Source organism: Lonchura striata, chromosome 3 (genome assembly GCF_046129695.1).
Source record: "Lonchura striata isolate bLonStr1 chromosome 3, bLonStr1.mat, whole genome shotgun sequence".
Taxonomy (NCBI): Eukaryota; Metazoa; Chordata; class Aves; order Passeriformes; family Estrildidae; genus Lonchura; species Lonchura striata.
Window position 1 is genome coordinate 92,491,897 of NC_134605.1, and position 19,808 is coordinate 92,511,704.

General features: G+C 33.2%; 1 protein-coding gene across 4 annotated transcripts in view; it reads left to right on the top strand.

The window, feature by feature from the left end:
- The window catches only part of CSMD1 (CUB and Sushi multiple domains 1), a 1,051,796-nt gene that overhangs the window by 936,612 nt on the left and 95,376 nt on the right, over window positions 1-19,808 (top strand). For all 4 annotated transcript variants that reach the window (XM_021551131.2, XM_031504428.2, XM_021551132.2 and 1 more), the window contains 6 exons: window positions 740-928; window positions 4,268-4,445; window positions 6,340-6,485; window positions 7,934-8,014; window positions 8,160-8,273; window positions 18,167-18,355. In XM_021551131.2, the coding sequence (XP_021406806.2) occupies window positions 740-928; window positions 4,268-4,445; window positions 6,340-6,485; window positions 7,934-8,014; window positions 8,160-8,273; window positions 18,167-18,355 (897 nt within the window). The remainder of the gene's footprint in view (window positions 1-739; window positions 929-4,267; window positions 4,446-6,339; window positions 6,486-7,933; window positions 8,015-8,159; window positions 8,274-18,166; window positions 18,356-19,808) is intronic.

Genomic DNA, 19,808 nt, shown 5'->3' on the forward strand with positions numbered 1-19,808 from the left:
TCCTTAAGGGGAAATTGAGGGTTCAAAAAGAGGAGGGCCCTCATACTTTTAACAGTGATTTCTTAAATGGCAATTACTTACTATCCAATCTATGTTAAGTTGCCTGCAAATAATTCTGCATAACATTTTTATGAAACAATCTTTTTATTGCTTCATATGGAGCTGCTTGCATTATCTTTATATCTTAGTAAATGTTATTAATGAAAGCTTCCTCTGAATTTTCACCACACTGATTTTTATGAATTGAATGTGTTTCTTTGAATAATATTTTGATGTCCTTAAAAATACAGAACCTAACATGAAATATGATGAATCATTAAAGCAATTTTTTGCATGACAATATATTCCTTTCCCTTCAAAGATATTTGTAATTTTTGAGATCTTTATGGTGCTCTGTTGTGTTGAAGTCATTCATTAATTTATCTAATTTGTTTAGGTCACAAGATTTTTGGGCATAGTTTAATATCTATTAAAAATCCAATGGCTTGTGAAAATCTTGTATTTCATAAAGGTTTAGGGAATTAATTATTTTGTTGTGCTTTACTAAAATATTTTTGTATGGTCCAATGATGATTTATTTCTTGTTATGTGTTTATCTCTGAATGACTGGAGCATGGCATTCCAGTGTTTACTTATTATTGAATGCACTACAGATTTTATATTAATGTGTACTTCCTAGTTGAAGTACTTCCTGTTGAGAGCTAATTAAGCAATAAAAGGTACTTCTGTTCTCTTCCAGCTTATGAGTTACAGAACTGCCCTGATCCTCCTCCTTTTTTGAATGGCTACATAGTCAACTCAGACTACAGTGTGGGTCAGTCAGTATCATTTGAATGCTATCCTGGATATGTTTTGAGGGGGCAGCCTGTTCTCACTTGTCAACATGGAATCAACAGAAATTGGAACTATCATTTCCCCAGATGTGAAGGTAACTTTCTCATAGTTCCTTTGCTTCAGAACTCACAATACTTTCTGATTTTGTTTACTTGTTTGTGTGCCAGCACATAATTCAGCTTTTTCTGAAGAACAGTGCCTTTATCCTAACCTGTAGTGTAAGCAGATAAAGGCAGAATATTATGTGCTTTATAAATAATAAACATTTTATGAATCATGTTCCTTGGCAGTGATTTATTTTTCCTGTTAATATCTGTCAGTTGTATTGATTATGAGAACTCAGGATGCTGCCAGCAATTATCTTAAACTCTATGTGAAGGACTATTTCAACAAGATACTTATAGCAGTTAGGTTATGGAGACATCTTTATAAGTGTTTTGGAAGAAAATACAAAGTTATTAATGCTAAAAGTTCACTATAAACAAATATTTCATACTTTTCTTAATGTTAAACATGTGGTAAAGTTTTAAAATATCAGTTAAAAATAGATATAAAAGTGTAAAGTGTTAACATTTGGTGTTTTTATAACTTGTTTGAAACCTAGCCAAAGTTCCACACCCCTCATATTTTATTGATATAGATGCAGCACCAAAGGGTATGCAGCCTTCTATCTTTTCTTATTCCTTTTTACTCCCTATAGAAGCGTATTTCCTAAAATACATGAAGGTGTAAAATAGAAGAAGCATATTTGCTGGTATAAATCAGCATTTTCTGTTTTCTTAGATGAAACAAGAATAAATAAAACATGTTCAGTTTGAAATGACATGCAGGTGAATTAATATTTATTATGTCACGAGGAAAAAGTCATTCTTACTTTTCCCTGTCCCCTCGTCCATAGTTCTAATTCAGTGTTTTTATCATAATTTTCTAACTCAAAGAAGGCACTCCTCTGCTACTGATGTTTCCATAATTCACAACATACATTTGGCCTGGTTCCTGCACATGTAAATCCTACCCTCCAAGCCTACCCAGAGTCATCTACATTTCCTGCACACAGCTGAGGCCTGAATGCATGCAACTCTCTTGTGTGTGTGGTTGTGTACATTTATAGGTACCATTTCTGACTAAACAGCAGGTTGCTTTCTGTTTTGACTGAGCATTAAGACTTTTTTGTCTCTCACTTAGCACACCACTTTGTGGAAAATTCATCTGTGTATATTAAAGCTCCACCTAGTACTGCTGAAATTATTCATGTGACATATAAGTGGGTTTTTTTTCTACGGGGAAAACAAATTGTTGCTCTGATTGTCATAATTTGACACTGGATCTGAGGGAGAAATTAGTGAAAGAATTAAATATTTTTTCTATCTGTGACTAGTTTTCTTAGAAGTTTGAATCAAGAACTTTCTACAGAAGACTGCACATACTTTTGAAGGATGAGAATCTGTATATGGGAGAAAATTAGATTAATTTCTACTCAAGTAATCATAGTAGAATCATATCATATAGTCATGCTCTAAGACTTTACTCCTGTGCAATCCAGTTGTATTGGTGACTTACCATAGATGTCTTGCTGTAATGTATGTAATTATCAGTAAATGACTAACTGGGTTTGGGTATCTTTTGGTGGAATTTTAAAAATGTTTCCTGTCTTTCCATGCACAACGTAATTAGGTGTAAATGGGTATGAGAACATACAGTATGGCATTCATTCATTTATAAATCAACATGTGGTCTACTGTTAGCATTTGGTAGCTTAGAAGATTTGATTATACATTTACTCATTTCAAAAATCTGTTTCTTCATGTCTGTCATTCAAAGTGTAACATAACAACATCATTAATTTAGAGCAATTTGTTGATTCACACTAAAGCTATGTTTATCTTGTGTGAAATCTAACCAGTTATTTCTGCTTAATGTCATGCTTTCTGTGATTTTTAAAGATCTTTGGAGAAAGCCTAGTAACAGCTGGATGCATTACTTACTCTACTAGAGTTTTGTTACCTGTGACACTTTTTTCCAGACAAAATTTATTGATCTTCCATGGCTAACAATCATATAAGAGGAATGAGACTGTCTTTACTGAGATTCAATCAATCTTCTTTCCTTCTTGAGCAATAGAGAATAATGAAGGGAAAATAAAAAATTTATGCAATCAATAACACCATTAATAAACCTGTCAAAAATATAGTAAACTCAGAATATATTTAAATATAAACCTTCAATCAGAAAAATCCTGTATATTAATTAGAAATTAATATTAGTCTCAGGAAGTGTATTTCCCTGTAGTAAGCATAAAACAGTCTTAGTTGCAAACATAGAGTACTGATAGTTAGTACTGATATGGATGAAGAAAGTAAAGTAGTTAAAGCATCCTTAGCCTGTCCTATAAATCCAGAGATTATTAAAATAACTCCTTCAAAAAGGGCTACTCATCAACTAGCCAGATGACCTTCTACTACAACAGTATAGCAGCTTTAAACCATACAGAAAATGAGACATCCTTCTGCATTTATCAGTCCTCCTTTCTTTTTCCCTTTTCCTTTTCTGTCTTTCCCTTTTTCCTTTTAAGTTGAAAAAGAAGTGAAAAGGGTCTTTAGGAGACTTACAGGAACACTGACAATAATAAGATAAGCTTAATGGTAAGAGCTAGAGAAATGTTCTAGAGCAAGGTTGAGTACCCATAAATGAGATTAATATCTCATTCTAATGGGTGAGACTCACTAATTTACACTAATGGCCATATGTCTACTTGAATACATGCTTTCATCCATATTCATTCAATTCTTCCAATATGAGACTCAAAAGAGCACATTATCACTATTTGCTACCCTTGAATAAAGTCACCCTTTTCATATCTTTGATTTGACTACAGACTTCATTCAGCAAGTATGCACAAATTTGTGTCCACATGTCCATTTTACTTGTCATAAGGATAATTAGCATACAATCTACAAGTGAACCACCATTAAAAGTGGCTCAAACTTGTCAGAAATAAAGTATAATGGTTTTGGACTAGTGAAAGAACAATCAGCCTATTTTTTCCAGAATTGTATTCCCATTCAGTTAGAGTTCAGTTGGATGGAAACATGCAGGACCTGTTTGTATATTTGGTTTTTAAACTTGAATGCAAACAAAAGGTGCCCCTTTTTAAATGGTGTCTGGACTTAGTTTCAAGAATTATATGCAAACAATACTACTAGTAGATTTTGATGAATTTTAAGAAATGAAACCTTAAGGCCATCAGCATAAATTACTTTTAGAAATGTCAGGATTTATTTGAGAAACAACCAACCAAGGAAAAGGCTGTCTTTAAGACTTAGGTTGTCTTGTCTTGCGGAGCTTTAAGAATTTTATAGCATTTTGATATTCCACTTGTAACATGAAAAACTATTTTCTACTACTATTTTTTTTTCATTTGTTTTCTTTTCAGCTCCTTGTGGCTATAATGTAACTGCTCAGAATGGTACAGTTTATTCCCCAGGATTTCCAGATGAATACCCAAATTCCAAGGATTGTACTTGGTTAATTATTGTATCTCCAGGCCATGGGATTTATATCAACTTTACCTTACTTCAGACTGAACCTGTGAATGACTACATTGCAGTTTGGTATGCAATTTTTTTTGGAAACAGAAGTGATATTTTTCTGATTGATTAAAAAATCTCACTGTCCCAAGCTACAGATTTTCTTAGTATTGCTCTTTAGATTGTCATATGTGCTGAAAAATGGCATAAAACAACTTCTAAGGTTGTTTCTTAAAACAACATCTAAGGTTATCTGAAAAAAAATGTTTATCACTTTCTGAACTCTTTAAGAATACTGTTCTAAAATACTTTGAAGCTCAAACTCAGTTATCAATCAGATCTTGTTTGACTTTCTGTTCTCTAAGTTGAGGCCATGTCAAAGTGATGTAATAATCAATGCTATGTTGAATTATGTGTTCCATGAACACACAGGCAATATACATTAGTTTTTGCAAAAATTTCTGACATCTTTAAACATTAACTAATTTAGGCATTAAGTAAGATTTTCTTAAATTTTCTTAATATTTCAATATGCCTGATAGACATACTTTTTATATTTTCTAACACGGAATTTCAGGCCATGTACCTCATTGTCTTTAAGCTTCATATTACATTTTCCTCTTCTCTGAATTTGTATTTCTTTCCACACAAACCCATTCAATTTATGACATCCTCTGAAGGAAGAGGCTTTAGATCTGTCTAAATTCTTGCATAAGGATTTACTACACTCAAGACCAAGCATAGATAATGCTGAAGGTGTTGGACATGTCATCTCTATCCAGCCCTGGTCCTTACCCACATACTGCGCAAAATGACTTCTCATATATGCTACAAATACTTCAGGAAATGGAAGGTTTGCACAGAATAGAGGATGTTACTTATTGCTGTGTGTGTCACCTGCTCCAATCTCCCACCTAGTCCACTGTTCCTACAGCTATTGGTGAGGTTTTTTCAGTTTCTAGAGATGTGCAGCTGGTCGCCTCTGGTATTTGCACTACCTGTAAGCCTAGGTGTAAAATACATCATAGATTGTCTTCCCTGGAAGTTTGTGTATATATAATGCTTGGTTTTTCAATGATAAAACTGAGGTGAATAAGTATACCTCTGATTTGAAAGACAGTAAAAGGTCAAATTAACAGCTTTCAGAGACATTCTAGATAATCTCAAGTTTTCTAAAATAACATATTGCAAAAGCTTTTTCATTCAGTTTAGATTGATTACATGTAATATACAAAAGAACCAGAAATAAGTGTTGTAGAGCTCAAAAAATTCTTCATTGATAAAAGTAGGGGGTTTTCTTTATTTCTTCATTCTGACTGCTCAGGCCTGAATGTTGTACATTATGATACTGGAAGTGAATGAAGCCTGATGTTGTTGGAGTATGTTTCTGTTTGTGTGTCTTATCCTATTGTTGAGAAACATAAAACTCAAGATTATTTTATAGTTTTTTCTCCCTCTTTTTCTTTTTTTTTCCTAGGATATATCTTTGAATTTTGGAATTTATTTAAATGGCAGAGTAACTTGTGATTTCCATGACTCTGTGTTCTAGACATGATTTGAAGACTTGTAGCACCTGAGTCAAAATGCTAGAAATATGACAGCATTACATTATTTTTTCATTTCTTCCTACATCTGATCTGTACATGAAAATATTTCTCAGGAATACACATTGAAAATTTCCTGTCACCACTACGTTTCTGGCCGATGTAAATATAAAAACTATTGCAAGAAGCCTGGTCTCAAAAAAAGCATCATGTTTGAAGTTGCAAAGAGTAAAAGAGTATTCGGTGTGCTAGGCAAAAAAAAAAAAAAAAAAAAAAAACCAAAAAAACCCACCAAAACTCATTTACTCATTTTAAATCACTAGGAAAAGCATTTTTTACAAATATTTAAACTGCTCTCCAGAGAAAAGAGACTGTTAATTTGAATGTTAAGAACATCAGTTTTTCAGCTAACTTTTCAATGTTTTACATTCCAGGGATGGTCCTGATCATAATTCGCCTCAGCTAGGAGTTTTCAGTGGGAATACAGCTCTGGAAACAGCTTACAGTTCTACCAATCAAGTCCTCCTCAAATTTCACAGTGATTTTTCAACAGGAGGATTCTTTGTCCTCAATTTTCATGGTCTGTTTTCTTTATATAATTAACATCTAATACCATCTAACATCTATTACCATCTAATTATAATTTAGTGAATTTTTAAAGTATTTCTTAACTTTGTGGTTTCCTGACTTACCAGGTCTCATGGATTTGCTGTTTGTTTGGGCTTTTTTTTTTGTTTGGTTTGGGGTTTTTTGTGGTGATTTTTTTTTGTTTGGTTGGGGGTTTTTTTGTTGTTTTTTAATAACAGTACTTATGAGTTTTTTTAAATTTTATTAATTTTAGGATTAATAAAAATCCTAAGAATGTAAATTTGGGACTTCTGATAAACTGTGTTCTATCTTTAATATTAACCATTACCATCTAATATTAAGCTCTTATTCTTTTAATTACTTTGGCTGATTTATTCAGTAAAATTTAACTTTCTTTACTAAAATTATTTTCCAGAAGAGTTTCTGGGGTGCTATGGTAGAGTTGAACAATAGCATAAAGACTGATATGCAGCAAAATACTTTGTTCAAAGTTACATTCAGGACCCAAGGAGGTGAAAATTAGGCATCTAACTCAGAAGTGAAAAGCTGGGATATAATTCTAGTTCTAATTTGGACTAAGTCACCCAAAATATGTATAATAAATGGAAGATTATTAGTCTTCTGGACTCTAAATCAAAAATATTCAATGGATTAATTCACAAAGATCAAATAAATGTCACAGAAAGAGAGTACTGAGATACCTGTTTGCATGGGGAAGTCCATATCAAATTGTTACTCAGAATCTGAAATATTTCTCTTGTCTGTATGCTTCTCCTAAAACGAGGTCATGATACACGGTCATCCACTGCACTTAATCTGAGGAGCAAAAATTGGATTGGACTATCCAGTGGATAGGACTATCAAGCTGTCCAAAAAATTTTTGTTCTGACAGTAAATTTGTTCCTTGAAGGGGCGATTTTTCTTTTGGTTATGCACTCTCATCACAATCTTTATTTACATTTTGAATTTTTTAATCCAGAAAGGTCTTACTCAACTGTTGTAGGCATTCTATTCCATTTTAGAAACACAGTCATTTTAGTGGTCACCTTTCTTATGAGATTGCTCACAATTTATTGAAACAGATTTGAAAAGCTAACAAGCGATTTTGTTTAAGGCGTCATAGAATGTTTTAAAATTAAAGTGACCTTAAAGATCATCTAATTTTAACCCCCCTGCCATAGACAGGAACATCTTCCATTAGACCAGTTTTAGACCTAGACTTGTATGATTCCTGAGATCTACAAGTTCTCTGGGCAACCTGTTCCAGTGTCTCACCATGCTCATGTCATGTAGTGATATTTAACTTGGAAAATATTGTAACTGAGAGACCATGAGGTTCAGTGCAGCTCTCATAATTTGGGAAGTGTGAATATGAAATGAATTTTCTGTATAGTACTCCTTTGCACACCAGTATTGAATTTTTGTCACTTAAATTTGCAGCTTATCAGCTCAGGAAGTGCCAGCCTCCACCCACAGTTCCACATGCAGATTTGTTTACAGAAGATGATGACTTTGAAATAGGTAAAAAGATAGTATTTTTTTCTTTCTTCTGTTTTCACTTGAATTCTAATTAAACTAAGCTATTCATCTTCCACCTGAGATTTTTATATACTTCTGTTTGAAGGATTTTTTGAGGTTTAACTTTTTTTTTCAATACCTTTTCCAGGAGATTTTGTGAAGTACAGATGCCATCCTGGTTTTACCCTTGTTGGACAAGATATATTAACCTGCAAACTGAATGCACAGTTGCAGTTTGAAGGATCCTCTCCATCATGTGAAGGTAAATATATACTTGCATGGTGCATATGTAATTAATATACATCCTACATAAAGCATCAAATTTTTGTCACTGTCATTTTGTTGATGCCTAGAAGAAATTTTTCTATTTATTTCTTTAATATCTAAGAAATGCACATTTTTTTTATATTTGGACCTAAGAATTTTATGCAGTAATTTAATTATTTAGAACCAATGAGAAGTGATTTTAACTTACTCCATGATTACTGAAACATTGATTTCTAAAATTAATTTAAAATATTCTATATTGCTTCATAACAAACCAAGGACTTATTTTTACTTCTGAAGTAAAAACATGAAATTAAGTTAAGCTTTCAAAATAAAATAAGTAATTTTCTCTGTGCTTTGACAAATACGGTGACATTGTATAGCAGTCACATGGAAAAGCTGTTTTAAAAGAATATGTGGCAAATTTAAACTTTGCAAAGTATTACATCTCTTTCAACTATTTATATTGTGTTCATAAATACAGCATTTCAAACATGGAACAAAAATATAATATGAATGATGTTTAGATGCACATTTTATATAATGTCCTCATCTTCATGGAAAACAAGTTTATCTTTGAAATTTGTATTCAGTCTTACAAACTTTGTTTTTCAAAATATGTTGTTTGACAATTTTTTCTTTATTTCATTTCATTTTTTTAAATAACAGATGACAAAAAGCTTTTGTAATGTTGCAAAAGTGATCAAAGAAGCATCTGTAGAATTTTGTTCTGAAGTGTCTCAAAATTTTGGGGGGAAAAAAGTTACTGATGAGATGCTATCATTAAAATGTAAAGAAATCAAAAAGTGAACAGAATTTCTCTCTTCTGTATTAAACAAGTTTAATTTTGATCTATAATATGTAATTTGTGGATGGAGTATCTTCCATATCATGAGGTGAAAACATCCATGTGTACAAGTGGTAATGCTGGAAGCACAACAATTATTGTGACACCGTAATAATAGCTGTATGTGTATCTTCCTTCCTGTTGCCCTGGTTCTCTACTTTCATGATTTAAAAATTAATAAAGAATTCATAATGCAAACTATTAGTTTATTGATGCCATAATATATTTTATGCATGTAATTCTCTGCATAAACACACATACTTGAGGTAAAGTGGTTTTTTTACCTTCCCTTTTTTGACTTGTGCATACAATTAGTTGGATCTGCCATGGGTTCAGACATTGGACTCCACATCTTTATTTTGAGTGGAAAATAATCATTATTCATTTCAGGATTCTCACCATAAAAAATGCAGAATTAATGGGAATAATGTGTACTTTTATATCTTTCTTGTTAGGATAACTGAATACTTATTAATGTTTCTGATGATTTCTTTTTCTAAGCAATGTATTTCTCTGTTATAAATGTAATATTTTAATAAGATGATTGTACTGCAAATCCAGATTTCATTTTTTAGTTTACAGTAACAGCAGTAACTTAACTCTTGACTATGTCAATTAGAGTGTAACTGTAAAATAAAAGCCAGAAGTAAACTGAACAGTTATTGTAAAATCTACAGAGATTAGGAACTTGTGGTAAGTGTTAGCTATCCATAACAATTCCTGTGATGCTGTGCAAGTGGCTTTGCTTTCTCTGGCTGTATCCTGTGACCAAAGCAAAACTTCATTACAAGGATGACATCAAAAGAAATAATCGGATCATCAAAAATGAAAATGCCATTGAGTGATTCAGAGACAGTAGACAATAGAATTGGAAGCACTGGAGTAAAACTCTGGCAGAGTTATTTTGGAAAGATATAAGGGAGGAATTTCTTGAGGTAAACTGGGATGACCTGATTTCCTTTCTTTGGCCAAGTTGTATCTTTACATGAATTTAATTTTCCTTTCTGAAAAGTAGAATTACTTGGTTTTATTTCTATCCCAGCCTCGCCAGTATTACTATGGAGATAAATTTTTAATGTAATTCCTATTTTATTATAAAACTCTAGCTTATATTTATGAACCACACAAAATATTTCATATATTTCAAATAGGTAATTTAAAAGTTGTTCTTTTAATGACTTTCTTTATAGTGTTTACTCATAGATAAATATTTGAAGGTATGTTGCACTTTGTAAATCTAAGTCTCTAAAGAGGGGGAATATATATTTCTGCATCAGACCAGAAATTCTGTATACCAGAACATATACCCAGTGTTCCATATCTAGCACTGGCCACTAATGATTTTCTAGTGCAAGACAGAAAATCTTTGCAAATATGCAGTTAGTTAAGGCCTCAACCCAACTGTATCGAAGCCACTCTTAAGCCAGCAATGTTCTTTCTATTTTGAATCCTGTAGGGCTATTTCTTCAGTAGAATTACTCAGTCCTATTTTGAACCCATGTAAATGCCTTAAATCCACAAATTTGTGTGAAAGAAGTTACACAATTTATTTATTTAAAATGTGAAGTTATTTTTATGTCTGCTTTGAACTTGGCATCACTGTTTTCATGTTGTCCAGTTCTTATGGGAAAAAAAATGAGTAACAAGTTGCTCTCTATGCACCATACTTATGGTATGATTTTATAGACCAGAAGATATTTAATATCTTTAATCATTCTTCCCATCCTTCTCAATACCCTGTCCAATTCTATTCTATTTCTTTAGAAGTGATGCAGGATGGAACGGCATTTATAGGAAACTATTTTATCCTCATAGGCTTGAAAAAAAATTGCTACTTGCTATGCAATTTACATATTGTATTTCAAACTAATTTTTGAACTGCCTTATCATATTTCTACATTCTACCAGCAATTTAAAATTGTTCATAATGTCCTTGTTTAGTTCAGCTACATATTTTTTAAAGATACGAGAACACTTTCCATTTTCCTGAGCTGTGCCACTATGTTGTAGTAGTCAAAAAATATATTTATATGATAGAAGGCCAAATTCTAGGATATTATATATGAGTCTGATGACATATCTTACGGGCAAGAAAAATGAATCTGCATGACCAGTTCTATATCATTCTCAATAAATGACCTCCAGAGCAGCTATAATCACAACACACCACAGATTTCCTACAGCTCCGTTTCCCTTCCCGTCTGAGGACAGACTTTCTCAAGATGTTTGGTACCGTGTTAACTTGTCAGGTGTTTTCTAACATGCAGAACCCTATGCACCTCTACAGAACATGCTGTCAGTGTGAATGGGTTTGTCCTTAACAGTAGTTGAACAGTTGTCATTTCTGCTTCTACACTTGGAGCCACTGCTCTCATTCTATACTTTTTATACTCTTGCTACAAATTTCTTTCATTTTTTAGTTGCTGTTAGGGAAGAGTAGAGATGTACATTAAAGCATTATGAGCATTGTAGCAGCAATAAATATTTCTGTACTGGTTACAAAAATTGAGGTACTAGTTAAACAGATAATCGGTATTCAATGTAGGATAATACGGCTGCTCAAAACACTTAAATTAGATGGGTAGTGCGATAATATTGTCTTAATGGGGTGATAATATTTATGAATAAAAAGTAAAATCAAAGATGAGTATCTCAGAAATAGTATTAGAGTTAAGAAGATTGGTCAGGCCTTCCCCAGAAAGCCTAAATCAGATTTCTCCAAAATCCATGTCAGGGAATGTGTTCCTTAAAACTAGAATATACATGTTGTGCTGCTATGCAGAATTACCCTTCTCTTAACACTACCTCACTGCACACAATTACATGTGACTGTGCAACATAAAGATAGTTGTTATTTCCTGTTGTTTTTATGTAGGCTATGCATGAATTTATGCAAGTTTAACAAGTAACATTATTTGAAATTTACATGTGCAACAATGTTATTAAAAATGAATGTAAAATAGATTACTTATGTTCTCCAATATGCCTAAAGCATGTTGTTAGTATTTATTCCTGTTATCATTCCAAACTATTTTACAGTAGCCACTTTTAATATTCATGGAGTTTACTTATAAATAATTGATAACTAAACATATTTTGGGGCTCAAATATCTAATTTAGTTTGGAGTTCAGATTTTCTCAACTGGTAAATTTCACATCAATTTCTTAAATTCTAAATGAGTAGAGACTTGAGTCAACCTGTAATTTAACTGACAGAAGAGAATCCATGAGGTATCAACTATGTTAATGTGTTAGTCAAAAGAAACAGCATTAAAAGTAGACTATTGTGGTGGGTTGACCTTGGCCACCCTATCTCTTCCCTTCTCAGTGAGACGTGAGAAGTAAATAAGATGGATAAAAACTTGTAGATCAAAATAAGGTAATTTACTGGAGCAAAAGTGAAAGGTTGCATGCACAAGAGAGAAAAGCCAAATATTTTGGTCTCTACTTTCCATCAGCAGGCAATGCCCAGATATCGTCTGGGAAGCAGGACTTCAGCACATGTAACTGTTGTAAATAATGAGTACACCCTCCTCAGCCCCTTTCCTTTTAGCCTTGATTGCTGAGCTGATGTCGTATTGTATGGAATATCCCTTTGGTCAGTGTGGGTCAGCTGTCCTGCCTAAGCCCCCTCCCAAGACCTTGCCCACCCCCAGCCTCATGGGAGGTGGTGGTGCAGAATGTTGGAGAGACAGCATTGATGCTGTGCCAGCAGCACTCAGCAGTAGCCAAAATTCTGCTGTGATACCAACTCCTTTCTAGCTACCAATATTAGGCACAGCACTGTGAGGGGGTGCTGTTCGGAAAAATAACTCAATTTCAGCTAGACCCAACACAAGTATGTATGCCTCAACCAGAGTACTTTTATTTAGGAGTATTCTATTTTTTTAATGTTATGCTAAAATGGCAGAGCTAATGTAATTAAAAAAAAAAAAAAACAACTCGAAATAACAGATTTTTTTACCTGTTTTGTGTATGGGAAACACAAGATAATAATACTGTGGAGTTAACTTTTATTCAAATTATAGGTATTAGCTGTGATACTGAAAAGTGGATGTGCCTTTTGTTTTAAAGAACAAGGTGAAGCAGTCTTACCTGTTTCAGTATCTCAGTTTTGTGTTTTCATATGTCTTTAAACATATGAATTTTGTAAAATTTAAATCTTGTAAAGTGTAGCTTCCAGCCTAGAGATTAAGTTCTGTAATCAGAAGCTAAGCTATACTGGAGAGGAATTGGTGAGTAATTCATTAGGGCGCAGAAAGAGCCAATAAAGGCCAAAGTGAGCCGTGACAATTTTCCACATAATCCCATGGTACAAACATTTTCCCAGTCTGCAAAGGCGCAATATACAGTCTGCCTTCCCCTTAACTACTCCAGAGCTCTCCTAAATCCCTGTGGTACATCTGCTACGAACAGCTTAGATTGAAAGAGTCTTCTTATTGAATGAGCCTTGCCAAGTAAATCTTGGCAATAGGAAGACCTGAAGCTATATCTCAGTGTTTAAAAACAATTGGTCATTTCTGTCCTAGCACAAAAGAGGAATTGAGCTGTTTATAGGTTAGAAGGAACATAATAGTCCAATCAAAACATAATAGTTTTGATTTTACTTGAATTTTCTGTTCTAGGAATATGCTGGTTTTGTCTCCATACCACAGAGGAATATTCCATATCTCCTTTCACCCTTAGCATCACTATTTGTACTAATTTATATTAAACATTATTTCTCCATTTGGAAAATTGTTAATGTTAGCAAAATTCTGAAGTTCAGTAAGTGAATACAATTGAATATATAGAGGAAAGAATTCCTACAGCAGTCCTGATGATGTCTTTTCAGTCCTAAAAGCAGTCAGACAAAAAGTCAGATGCAGTTAGGTGACAAAAATGTGGTTACCATTGTAAAGAATCCTTTATGGTGCACAACACCCTGGAATACATGCTGAAAATGCACTGAAGACACATGCAGTAACATAAAGCAGATACAATTTTGTTTTGCAAATTAGCACAACTGATAAATAAGGATCCCCAGTTAGAGACACAAGTGACGAGGTAATTCTTCTCTGGTTCAACTCGTTTTTGAAATACCCCTCTCTGGATACTAACTAAACTTTGTTTATGAGAAAATATCTTGAGAAGCCATTTTAACCTTGGTTCCCAGAGAATTTAACCCTGGTCCGCAAAAGATTCAAGTCTCTAGGAATGTGTTCTGTCTTCCTGTCTAACAGAGTAGGTGAAATTCTAGCTATGAATCTATGTAGTTATATGATAATAGGCTACAGAGCTACAAATATATAAAGAATATATAAAAGCAAAAAGGTAAAAATTAGTTTGGCATCACTGCATTGATCTGTTTCTTGCGTACAGGTAATGATGCATTCAAGGAAATATTCTGACCTTTAAGCTGTTGATTTTTAATATTCACTCACCAAATAAATGTTCTTAATTAGAAAGCAACATCATACTTTTCCTCAATTATGAGAGAAGGGCATGAAGAAACATCTGCAAAAGGCACATTTCACCTCATGGTGAATAATTTAGTTTCAGGTCCCTTCTTAAAATATGGCTGCAAGGAATGAGACAGCTAAGAGCAATTTTTCTCTGTTATTGAGAACTTTTACATGTTTTTGAAAAAAAAAAAAAAGATATTTTTTCAAACCTAGTAAAGAAGTTATTTCCTTGTCTCTTTCCTTCACTTTTTGTCCCTGATGTCTTTACAAGAAAAACTAGATAGTCCAAGAGCAAAGTAGCTGAAATAAAGAGGCAGAAAAAGTAATTTGTGTGGGTTTTTTACCCTTTCCTCTCCCCTCCACAAATTCCTACTCCTGTCTTTTTCTTTTTGCAAACCATTCTTACAATTTTTTTTCTGGAGCACTTCCACAGCTTTCTCAGATTATCTCAGTCAGTGTCTGTGCCATATGAGTGTGTCTTTCTTCCTGTACTCTGACAGTTTTTTATCCCTAAAGAAAATAACATTTTTCACTTCTCTGAATTATTGACTTTCCTCTATGTTTTTATTTCATTCCTTCCTTCATTCAATTTTTTAAAGATGCTCGCAGTGTATTTCTTGAGTTAGTGAACAATATCTCAGGACTTAGTGATAGTGTTCTGAGGACCACTATACAGTGGTATCAGGCTTTTCAAAATGTAATTTTGAATATTATTCTTAGTTGATAATCTTCCATGCAAGATTCCAAAAACTTCATATACTGGAGTAAGTAAATAGAATCCATTCAGCGAGTTCTTAAGCAGATACTTAAGAGGGCACCTCTCTGAAAATGATACCTGTGGTAACTTAGATGAAAGAGCACCCATATAAAGGAGGCAATAGTAGCCTTTTAGACTAACCCAGCTGTAAACGTCTCTGGAAGAATTATACTATTACAATTCCCAAGTAATGAGATCACCAGGCTTTAGTCTTGTCTGGACTGTATCTGTGTAGCATCCAGATTTTGTTTACAAACCCCAAATCTTAAAGACTATTATATAATTGTATTCATGAGTGTTTTGACTAATGGTTATTTCCATAAGATGCTTAGAAAAAGCAAGCAACAAAAGACATTTGTGTCCTTAACATTTGTGCTGCTGGTTTAGATATGGTATGTTTACAAAAACACTCCAGGTGTACTTCCTACACTCCCATGTCCTATTCCAAATGACATATACATTGCAACTTCTTGTTTTTCAGGTTTAGTTGATTGTAGCCATTTCTAAACCATAGTTTATCCAGAGAGGTGAAAGTTTTCCAGTGTTGAAAACAATCACTGTGTCTTGCTTTTGCTTGATTTCAAAAGTCTGACAGCATCACTTATTTCTCCAGGATACTTGTAATTTTTGACTTTGTAATTTTTTTAATTTTTGAAGACAGGCTTTTAATTCTCAAGTTGCTCTAGTAGATGTTACCATTTTTAATAAACAATTCAAGTAAGCTGATAGTGGATCAGTAAAAACCACCTTTTTTCTTCTTAAAATAATCCTGTGGTATAAGGAATGATACTACAGGAGGCAGGTTGTGGAACTGTGTCAGTGAGCTACTCTTCATCACTGATGGTGCATTTTTATTCATGTTGGACAGAAACACTGTGGAGAAAATGACTGTTTTACATCTGATGATATTTTCCTGCCCAGTTTTTTCTCTGAGAATTTGCAGGTTTGGTTGTATTTTGTGTGAATTTATGAGTCAGTGCACCTTTTGACAGTATTTTCCCAAGTTATTCTCATCTTATTCTGAAGAATAGAGGAAGTCAAAGCAGCAGTTTAATTTAATGTTTCATTTTAAGAGAATGAGAGAAGAAGCTACTGTCATTAAACATATGCAATGGTATATTCTTAGACAGAAGTTCATGTGAAATTTCTTGCTGTAATTTTACTACAGGTGTTTCTACCTCAAGAGGCAATCCCTGGATTACTGTCTAAAGAATTCTTACTGCTTTATATACTATTTTCCCATGGGCTTTCCCGGTCTTAGGATCTTCTATGAAAGATGGCTTTGCCTCTTAGGGATACTGTCTGCTGCAGCCAGTGCTGTCAAATGATGGCAGAAAGGGATATATGCCAAAGAAAAATTATTTTCTTGCAATCTTTTGCCCAACTCAGTTCTTGTTCCCCTGCTTGATGGCCTAGTCTCACTTGCATATTACATCCCTCCTTTTCACTGGCTGACATTTTTCTCTCTGACTGAAGAAATTTTTCAGCTAAAACTGAACCTAAATTTCACCTCCAAGTTTGCAAAAGGTCTTTGTTGCTATAGGACACGTGAAAGCACGAAGCGAGCCACCTGCTATTTGTAAGGTAAAAAAGAAAGTTTATTATCTGACTCTGACTTTTATACTTTCCCAAAGGTGACATTGGATTGGAGAGTGAATGGGCCACCTCTCCAAAGACACTGGACAAACCACTAGTACATCAAGTTTCTCCACCCCCATAAAAGAATGCAAACAATATGTTGTTTACAGAAATTGTGTGGGAAAGTTCTCCAACAGAATGTAAACTCAGAAGGCTTTAGAAAAATCTTAAGAATCAGGGTGACAGGTCTTCATGAGGGAAATGGTCCAGTTTTTAATGTTTGTTTTTGATATTTATATGTGGATTTCCCCCTGTAGTATACTTTTTCCACTGATCACTTAACCCTCTGTTATTTTGTTTTTTCACCTTTCTTACAACTTTTATTTAATTGCTTGGGTACTGTGACAGATGATTTCCAGGAATGCATTTCTATCAAGATACATTTGTGAATTTTGCACAAAAAATATTGTTAATATGCACATATATTATGAAACTGTGGACAAAATGTATCAGACTTCAACAGGAAACAGATTTGAAAAAATTAATCCTACATGTAATGTTTTGTTCTTTAACAAAATATTAAAGAAAAATAATGACAAATAAAACTTCCTAATCAAATGAGTGTTTAGGATATAAAATTTGCAGTATTTTAATATATTATACTCCTTTCAGTATGCAGAGATCATAAATGCCTATGAATACCAGATGAAATTTAAAATTCAGACTTTAAATATTAGGGAAAGTGGTTACTGAGAAGATCTTACTTGGGTGACTTGGAGCATTCTGTATTCAAACTTTACATAAAACTTGTGTAGTTTCACATTATCTGGTATGTCTAGATGTTTTGATATGTTGTCACATTCAAGTAACAGGTTTCATTCTTAAAGCTGGGTCATTTTTTTAAGATCTCAAATAGAATACAATTTCCAAATAAAAAGTTTTACCAGTATTTTACCTCACCTGTGTGAATGATCGCACCAAATATGTGAATTACTTGACTGAAACCGCTTTGGGCTCTAACATATTTCTTTCTGGATAGATGCTTTACTATAATTAATAAATTAATATATTATTTCTTAAATGCAAGGTTTAGAAAAATGGTCCTGTTTCAATGTGTACTATAGGGAACTTTTTCCCCCTTCCATCTAGAATATGATTTTAACATGTTTTCATTTGGAAACTGGCCCTGAAGCATGCATTTCATGGAGAAGAAGAACTTTGTTTCATTGCTATTCTTAGTGTTCTTTTTGTGTTCTTTCTAGCACAATGTCCAGCAAATGAAATCCGTACAGAATCATCAGGAGTAATCCTCAGTCCAGGTTATCCAGGCACCTACCCCAACTCTCAGACATGTTCTTGGACTATTAAGGTTGAGCCAGGATATAACATCTCCATTTTTGTAGAAATGTTTCAAAGTGAAAAGCAATTTGATGAGCTGGAGGTATTTGATGGTAAGAAAGATTTAAATTCTATCCTATTACACAAGAACAAATAGTGGGTGTAGTGGGTCTTGATTTGAAATTGTTGGGTTCATAACACAGTGATCTCTGAAAATTAAACAATAATTCAGAATTCCTATTACTTTTGCCTTAAATCTAAATCTATTATCCAGTGAAAGTTTTATAGATGTATTCAAGACAGAGAAGATTTTGAATTTTCTTAGGTATTGTTACAGAGGAGCAGTAACAACTGCAGTTTCCCTAGGAAAGTCACAGAGTTTTCTCTTTCCTGGGAAATGTATGGAGGTGTCTGAAAAGAGAAGTTAACATGCTGGTCCATAATGGTTCATTTCTGCTGAAGAAGTATTTTTTGAGTTTTTATTACATTTCTCCAAATGAATAAAATTATTTAGTCTTAATACTGAAATTTGAGTTCAAAACCCCTGTTTTCTCCATAGCATAGCAGACCAGTGTTGTTCACTGTTTGAAGATACCACTGTTGAAGTGTTCATCTGTTTTGGGACAAAGAGAGAAAAATGTTTTGTCAATTCTAAAAGAGCCCTACTTAATTCTTATTTTCTACTTCATTCTGAACTTATTATGACTTAATATGTTCTCATTGATTGACAAGGATAACTAGTCTCTGATTTTCTTAAATACTTTTTTATTCTTTTAGAGACCATTATCATAGCTTTCTTCATTAACTTAGAATATATGATAATTGTGATAGAAATTATTCTATCATATATTCACTATGGGAGTTTCAGAGCATGAAAAATTATTAAAAGGTCATATATTTTGAAGTATCTTGTTTTAAATAATCTTCTGACAGATTAGATTTTAATGTCCAAATTACTATATTTTTTCACTTTTTGGTAGAAACATCCTTTAAAAATCACAATATTTTTGATGCTTTTAAAAATGCCTTATCATAGCATATTTTTTTCTTCATAACATGTATGCTGGTCCATGTCAGGTTAGTGCAGAAAACAGTCTGCAAAAAATCTATTAAGACTAGCTTTTCCTCTATTCCGTTTTATATCAAAGGCAATATGGAAGGTTACTGGAACTTTTCTAGTGGTCCGATAACTTTGTTTTCTTTTGAAACTTTCTGTTGAAACAGCATAATTTTCCTGAGGTATATTTTTCTTTTCTTTCCTGGGAATTTAAATGTAATGAAACCAGATTATCAATAATAGATCTGAGAGAAGAACTAATGCCATTCCTACATTTTTAAGCACTTTAATTTCATGGCATGAAATAATATTCTTACAAATTCATCTCTACTGAAGCTCTGCTGAAGTAATTTTTTCTACCACCTACCAGCAACCTTAAGTGAAAAAGATAATGGCATATTTTTAACCTCTCAACTATAATGTCATGTGGAGATTCCTGAGCTAGCTCTCAACAAGTTGATATTCAGATATGGCCCATTTCAGCGCCTTGCAGAGATACTTGCTTGTGT